The sequence below is a fragment of the Copadichromis virginalis genome, linkage group LG16 (genome assembly GCF_057382275.1).
Source record: "Copadichromis virginalis isolate Kocher_CV1m ecotype Utaka linkage group LG16, C_Virginalis_male_GT1.1, whole genome shotgun sequence".
Classification (NCBI taxonomy): Eukaryota; Metazoa; Chordata; class Actinopteri; order Cichliformes; family Cichlidae; genus Copadichromis; species Copadichromis virginalis.
In genome coordinates this window covers 228928-237025 of record NC_140633.1, presented here as the reverse complement: position 1 = coordinate 237025, position 8098 = coordinate 228928, and the positions used below count along the sequence as shown (strand labels likewise).

At 42.2% G+C, this 8098-nt stretch overlaps 1 protein-coding gene across 1 annotated transcript; it reads left to right on the top strand.

The window, feature by feature from the left end:
* The first annotated feature begins 4404 nt into the window (after positions 1-4404).
* Positions 4405-8058, top strand: LOC146690012 (hydroxycarboxylic acid receptor 2-like). The gene is made up of 4 exons (XM_085435169.1): positions 4405-4898; positions 5628-5684; positions 5785-6200; positions 7082-8058. Exons 3-4 carry the CDS (start codon positions 5808-5810, stop codon positions 7766-7768), a joined length of 1080 nt encoding a protein of 359 aa, XP_085291295.1. The 5' UTR covers positions 4405-4898; positions 5628-5684; positions 5785-5807; the 3' UTR covers positions 7769-8058.
* The last annotated feature ends 40 nt before the right edge of the window (positions 8059-8098 follow it).

Here is an 8098-nt window from a genome sequence, read left to right as displayed (position 1 = left end):
AGACAAAACATCGATTCAAATGTGCGTGAGAGAAGTAGTAAGGATCAGTTAGAGTAGAAAAACATTACATAAGGACTGATCCTGAGGCACGTGAGTGTGCTGATCCCTGTACCTCTCTTTACCCCACTGCGGAGGTAAACCGGCAGGAGGGCCGGACTAATTCCTGACCCTATGTCAACTTTTATTGCCTTTAATTTAAATTATCCTTCCACAACTACAGATGATATGATTGTTTTCCTACAATCAAGCAGCTGTCTTTTTGGAGGGCTGATGACGTGTTAAGTTGTAGGTCTGTGACCTGAGAGATGGTGGTCAGAGATGGACTATTTTATAGCAGCAGCCCATAATCTCAGAGTCCGTGCAGCTATTAGTTTGTTCATTTTACAATAAATTCTCTGGTTTGAGCATCTCGGCTGTGCACGTTTTGTTAAACTGTGCAGTTCTAACTTGGCCTATCGAAAGCTTTCATGCATGCAAAGCGATGCAAAGACGAGTAACAACAACAGAGGAAATTCACAGGAATAAAAAAATAAAAATTAAATTACTGGATTAAATCATCTGTACTTGCAGCCAAACTTTGGTTCTCATAAGCTAAGAGTTCATTCTGCTCTTTCACCCGACGACAGCAGCACTGTTTTATCTGTTTTACCCTTCATTCTAATTTGTGTTGTACAGTTATTTCATTTTTAACCTTAATTTATATTTTATTCCTTCCTAGTTAAATTTACCCTTTTTAATTTTGCATATTTATTTCCTATCTTATTCATAGCCTTTCCTTTTTTTGTTTTCTTTAGGTCACGAGTAGTTGTCCAAGCATTTCACTACATATCGTACTGTGTATGACTGTGTACGTGACAAATAAAATTTGAATTTGAATTTGAATTTGAATTTGAATTTGAATTTGAAATGTGTGACCTTCAGGTGCAACATGAGTAAATCAGAGCACTGGAGTAAAAAAAGTATGTGCCACTAAAATCTGGTGGAAGGCAAAACAATAGAATAAGAATGGAAATCCGCGCGGAGCAGCGAGCGCTGCACTGTCCTTTAAAGCGTCTCTGACCCAGAACTGCGTACAAGCATGTGGACTTAAACTCCGTGGCATCTGGCGCCAAACAGCCTGTAAACCTGCTTCACCTCTGAAGTCTGCGACCCACATGAGCAGAGAGCGAGGCAGAAAAACAAAAGCACTGAAGCATGTACAGGAGACAAGTTTCTCCATTAAAACAAAGAGAGAGAGAGGATGGAGGAGGAGGAGGAGCAGAGGAAGAATTAGCTTACCAGTAGAGTAGAGACAGCCCATCGAATCGCTCAGCGTCCTGGGGGAGGAATGGCATCGCACGATGGCCTCAGACAAACAAATAAAGAGCTCTCACACAAACGCACACACAAAGAAAAAAAACAGGAGCGAGACGGGCGGCCGAGAGGAGGAGACGATGAGATGAGAAGAGGCGGCAGCGGCGGTTCAAACCGGGACGGTGTGTGTGACCGCACAGAGAGGAGAGGAATGGAAATCCGCCTAGACAGGGAGAGACACGCTTACCTTTACTCACTAATCCGTGCTGATACCCGTCCCTCACACACACACACACACACACACACACGCACACACACACACACACACACACACACACACACACACACGCACGCACACACCAAACTTTAAAGTTTCCTTCAGCTGCAGGATGAGAGCATTAAACAGGAGATTAAATGTGTTGAATTGTAGACTCTGTGGGTGAAGATCACCTGTAAGCAGAGGCAGGAAGTTCAGTTCAGGCTCACATTTGGAGACTGGTTGGGATGGTCTCCTGGTTCATACATCATCACAAAGTTTGAACTCTTTACACCACTGCAGCTGAAATCTAGGCCCAGTACTCGTTAGCTTCCTTCAGCTGTAATATCAGCAGTGCGAGCTGCTTACATCAAACCAAAGTGTCAGGCGTGCTTACTGTCCCATTCCCAGCTGATGAACACGACTCTGCTGAGCCTGATACTCACATCATGACTTTAGAGCAAAGACTGGACTTCTCCTTTTAAATGTATGTAGTTTGTTGCCCAAGATGGACTTTTTTCATATTTGGGTATAATCCATGACTCAACACATTTATCACTGACAAACAACTTAGCATTGAAGCCAGGGCTGCCCTTTGTCACTGATTCTGTTCATAAGTTTTATGGACAGGATTTCTAGGCGCAGCCAACTGGCGGAGGGCTTTCACTTGGGTGGTCTCAGAATCTCATCTCTGCTTTGCGCGGATGATGTGGTTCTGTTGGCTTCATCGGGTGAAGGCCTCCAGCTGGCACTGGAATGGTTCGCAGCCGAGTGTGAAGCGGCGGAAATGAGGATCAGCACCTCCAAATCTGAGGCCATGGTTCTCAGCCGGAAAAGGGTGGAGTGCCCACTCCAGGTCTGGGCCTCTCTGCTTAGGCTGCTGCCCCCGCGACCCGGCCTCGGATAAGCAGAAGAAGATGGATGGATGGACATTATGTATGTAACACACTGTGTCATTGCTACAAATATATAATTTTTTTTAAAACCAAGCCCTAAATTATTATTACATTGTAACTGCCCATTATCTACATCTTTTTGAGGTCTGATCATTTTTTGATCTTGCTTCCTTGATGTGATTCCCAGGGTTCAGTCCTGGGGCCATTATTATTCACCAGATATGTTAATGTTGATCAAGGAGTATCGAACACTAATTTCCATTTTTATGCCGACGACACTGTGATGTATTCCACACCTCAGCTCCAACAATCATTTAATACTGTTCAGCAAACTTTGTGCTGTTCAAAATTACTTTTCAATGCAAAAAAATAAATACATGTTGTTTCCAACACTAAATTAAATTCTTTGACTTTTCCATCTATCACAGCTCTTCGCGGTTGGAAGACTGATTTGGTATCTAACTCTTGACTGGTGATTCTCTCTCCTCCCTCCAAGTCTCATATCAAACCGTTGGTGTCATGAACGTGATGAACATGGAAACATGAGCCCTTCACAATAAAACAGGAAACAGAGGAACATGATGCCGGACAGGAGGAGAGGCAGACGAGAGGAAGCGAGGAACACGAGGGAGAGAGAGAGAGCAGACATGACGGGCTGGGAAACAGATAAACATGGCGAGGTAAAACACAAGGAGGGGAAACAAGGCACAAGAACTCACATAAGCACAAACAGACACTCAGAGGGCAAAGACACAAGGAGGAAAAGCTAAACAGAACAACCTAGGTACTACAGAATAACCTTAGACTAACAAAGTGAACGAAACAACAAAAACACCAGAGAACTGAGAGCGCTGGGACCCTGGTCCATGACAAGTTGGAAAAAAAACTGAAACCGTAAATTCAGATTTGTCTTTAGAGTGAAGTCTTATCAGTGGGAACATTAAACCATTAGGATATTCTCATTTATAAATGATCTGCAGCAGATCTTCCAGATATAAATTTATAAGGATCCTTTACAAGGATCTGGTTTCTCTGAGTCTGTTAAAACAAATGCTTAATATTTTAAACACTCAAAGATCTGCATGCAAATGTGTTGTTTGTTGAATTATTTGGTGAAACTGTTGAACTTTTTATTTAGATTTTTGTGATCAATGATGTTTCATAATTTGTAAATTTAGTTTTGTTCAGGTCACCTTGTAAATAAGATTTTAAATCTCAGTGGGTCTTTCCTGGTTAAATAAAGAATTAATAATTAATTATGACGTGCTTAAATTTCAGATTTGTTATGAACTCTTTAACGTCCAGCGTCTTTGTTTTCACTGAGACTGAAAGCTTGGAGTCATTTTTAATGCTGCTCTTTACAGGTGAGTTCATTGAGACAACAGAAAAAGACACGAGTGTTTTAGAGCTTCACCATCTTTCCTTTATGATTTTACAGCTTTATTATCAGTTTCTGTTTGAGCAGCAGCTGAGTCGTCTTTTATTTTCTGCTAAACTCTGAATCTTATTATTACTATTAACCTCTGGTGCTGGTGAGTAACTGAGCAGTTTTTAGTTAGTTCTTTAATGTAATATGAAATATTTCCAGTTCTGAGCTGTCAGGGTTCAATTCTAAAGTTTAGCTGATATTTATACAATCAAACACTCATCTGTGTGAGTCACAGGAAGTGTAAAGCAGGAGAAAACAGTCTTAGAAACCCTACACCTCTGTGGATCAGGCCAACCCACAGCTCAACAGAAACACCGAGATTTCAACACTTCCTCATTCTTCATCGTGTTTGTCCCCACAGAAGGAAACAAGTTTCACCCTCAGGTCGTCAGCAATGACGCATCAAAGACATTGGCCGGCGAGAATATCAGTAAATGTGACGACCTCTGACCCAGAAACGCGTGAGCTAAAACCACAAAGGTCTGTTCGTCACCTGGTTCCATGGTAACCAAGCAAACTATTAACAAACCTGGACTGTTTATGAGCGCAGATTCACGGGTCAAGGAAGTGCTCGTGGTCACGTATAAACAAAGCTTTTTAATATATATCTAACTTTATAACAACATCATGAGGTCGGAATCATGGAAAGCAGCTCTGGTGGAGTCTCAGAGAATAATAAAGAGCAGTAAAGCAGTGAAAAGCAGAATAGGCTGTAAAGTTTTCAGTAACTTGGACGCCTGGAAAGGATTCCCTGTAAAATCTAAATATTTGTATAACCAGTTAAATGCTGGTGCTAAAGTATGTCATGTTACTGGTAGCACTCTTGGCTGAGTAGTTTTCCTCGGCCCCTCAGTTTGTGAAATGTGTTGTGAAATGTTTTTGACTCTGACTTCGTTCACACTCTGTACCAGCCTCTGTGGGGCAACGGGCTGACGAGGAAGATCCTCTCGTGGGAGACATAAATACCCGACAAAGATCATTCCTCCTCGGACACTTTATGAATGAACGTCTCGCGTCGGGACTGGTGAGTACTGGATTCATCCTCTGATTCTCTGGATCAGATGTGGAAACATACACAGGCCTGTTTAATCCGCGTGTGCTGACATATATTCTCAGTGTAAACTCCTTAAAAGTGCCACATATAAACTAAAAATAAATAACCTTCCATGCATATTTTTAAAAATGTTTATTTTTCCTGGAACAGCTGTGATGCTATGATAGAGCTATCTGTGTTTATTGTAATTTAATAACTGAATCCTGTAGCTGGGAACTTCAGGCCATTAAAACTTCATGTTGATTGAATATTATATGGCACAATAACACCGTAATGGCACACTTCTTTGTTAAATCATAATCAGAATACTTTATTAATCCTTAAGGAAACTGTGTAGGTTACAGTTGCTCCAAGACAGTAACAGTAACAGACTCAGCTATTTTAATAATATGTTACATTGTTTACAAATTTAAGAAATTGCACTAAAATAAACAAATCAGTCAATTATAAATATCAAGAATATTGAAAAGAATATCACAGACGTGAGAATGTATTTGATTGACATTTGACTCTAACTTGTGAACTTTGTCATTTGTTGTTTCACTGTAAAAGAAAGTATTTTGACTTAATTAAACATTTTTTAGGTCTTTCTTCTGTTTGTTTAATATTTTGGATCCCAGCATGTCCAGGACTTGTGAAAGAGTGGAAGTGATTCATGTCATCTTTGATAAAAATCTAAATTCTGCTGTTTTAAAACAGAAAAAAAGGAAGAACAAGAGGAAGCTTCAAATTTCAAGAGTTTGGAAACTTTCCAAGGTGTGGTCACACAGACTTTCCCCCTCGCTCAGATTTAACCACCAAACCCACAGATATTTTTAACAGTCAAACTTAAGAATAATCCTCAATAAACTTCAAGGACTTTCTGCCCGAGTCACCAAAATGACCTCAGAGCCAAACTTCACCACCGCCTCAAACCTCACCACCCCCACTGCCGATGGTGGCTGCCCACCTGTCGGTATTGGGCTGGAAGGTAAGATCATGCCACCCGTCCTCATCATCGACGTCATTCTGGGGCTGCTGGGAAACCTGGTCGCTCTGTGGATCTTCTGCTTCAAACTGAAGGCGTGGAACCCCAACAGCCTCTTCCTCTTCAACCTGGTTATCGCAGACTTCCTCGCTCTAGTGAGTCTACCTCTGAGGATCGACGCCTTGCTCAGGAGTCACTGGGTGTTTGGAGACGGCATGTGTCGGATCAACCTCTTCCTGATGTTTTCCAACCGCTCGGCGAGCATCGCACTCATGACCGTGGTGGCAATTTATCGCTACTTTAAGGTGAGAGAGTCCTCGTGGTGATGGAGTTGTAAAAATGCTTAACAAAGTTTTTTGTTGCACCTCGTTGGGCCACATTCCTGGTAAAGAGAACAAACCTCTGACTGCATTTCTAATATTTTTGAATCACTCCAACACGGGAAACTCGTGTGCTGCAGGTCTGTTAAAGTGATACAGGTTGTTTTCATTCATGGGGCTCCAAACAGGGAAAAGTTGGTAGTAATAGCTTGATGTAAATAGCTTGATGACATAACTGGGTAAAACTAAAGTTAAGCCAACATGGGTAAACAGCTGGTAAATAGCTGTAATCATATTCTATATTGTCATTTATAAATGAAGCTGAAGGAAGGAAGACTGAAACTGTTTTAGGAAGTTAGGAACTTTACCTGACTGAGATCTTTGAATCCATCCATCCATCACCTGACACTGTGACATGAAACTGGTTTCCTGTTTACAAATGGTCCAATAACGCTGCAGGAACAATGATGATTGGCCAATCAGTGCCAGGCGCACAATTAATTTCACCATCAAACATTTTCAAGATTCAAAAGATGATTTAAACAGATACTGCTGCTTTAGTTTTGGCACTATCCCGACATACCGAAAACAGGAACATGTTTTGATGTTCTTCTGCCCCTAAAACCCAGGAAAAACCCATCATGTGACGGTGCAGGGTGTGCCAAAATAACTTCAGGTGTGGGTCTACCAACTGGCGAGAGAAATGTTGAGCTAGTTTGTAATTTAATCCCAAATCTGATTTTTTTGTGGAGGAGACCCCAAACTAGATGATGTAGAACAGAAACAACAGTTCCTACTTGTTTATCCAGATAATTGTATTCAGTGGAAGTTTCAGAACCAGTATCATGAGCGCTGTTTTCTTCCAGGTGGTCCATCCTCACCACCGCTTCAACCGCATGACCAAGCGACAGGCGGTGTTCGTGTCGCTGTTTGTCTGGCTGCTGGTCATCACGCCCCGGGTTCCTATGCTGGCTTACAACCACATCAAGGGCAGTGGCAACACAACCCAGTGCTTCTTCTTCACGTCTTACAAAGAGGCGTCGCGAGCCATCATCATCCTGGTGGCCATGCATCGCATCCTCACTGTGCTGGAGTTCATCTTCCCGATGGCCATGCTGCTGTTCTGCTCCATCCGGATCTCCAGCTTCCTGAAGGAACGACGTATGGGCAAACCCGACAAAGTGCGCAAGGCGATGCGAGTGTGCATCGCCATCGTCGCAGTATTCATGGTATGCTTTCTGCCCACCACGGTGACAACCATCGGAGTGTGGATCATCCGCTCGTACCGCCCGTGGGACTGCACCAGCTTCTACAGATTCACCCAGCTCAGCATCGTGTCTCTGGGTTTGAACTTCCTGAACTCGGCCCTGGATCCCATCATCTACATCTTCTCCAGCTCCATGTTCAGGAAGGTCCTGGTGGGTGCGCTGCCCTGTGCACTGCGCTGTGGGCAGGACGCCGAGGACAACAAGACGTCTTCTTCGGGAACTCAGTCGACCACCCAGGAGGAGATGAAATCCATGAGGACTGATAGAGGAAGCGAGGCGAAATAGTAAACTGCTCCTTGCTAATAAAGACTAATCAAAGAAGTGAAACCTTTTCCCTGCTCTGATTTCCTTTATTTTTGTATAATTTTGCATAAAGTTATATCTTTGGCTTGTTTTATGATGAATCTGAAAATCTGTCGCATAACCATGTAAACATATATTCAGTCAAGTTTGAAATATTTTTCCTGTTGAACTCTTTAAATGTAATTTTTAAGCCTTGTCTTTTGTTTTTTATATTTTTTTATTTTGATTAAAAAATTTATTTTAAAAACAGAAATAAAAAACCATCGCTGAGATCTCAAAACCTGCAGTTCCTCTGACATCCAGCAGAGGCTC

Bases quoted from the DNA above. Each gene is read 5' to 3' on its own strand.
- LOC146690012 (XM_085435169.1), top strand. From the start codon at position 5,808: ATGACCTCAGAGCCAAACTTCACCACCGCCTCAAACCTCACCACCCCC. The intron at 6,201-7,081 runs GTGAGAGAGTCC...GTTTTCTTCCAG, and splicing joins CAATTTATCGCTACTTTAAG to GTGGTCCATCCTCACCACCG.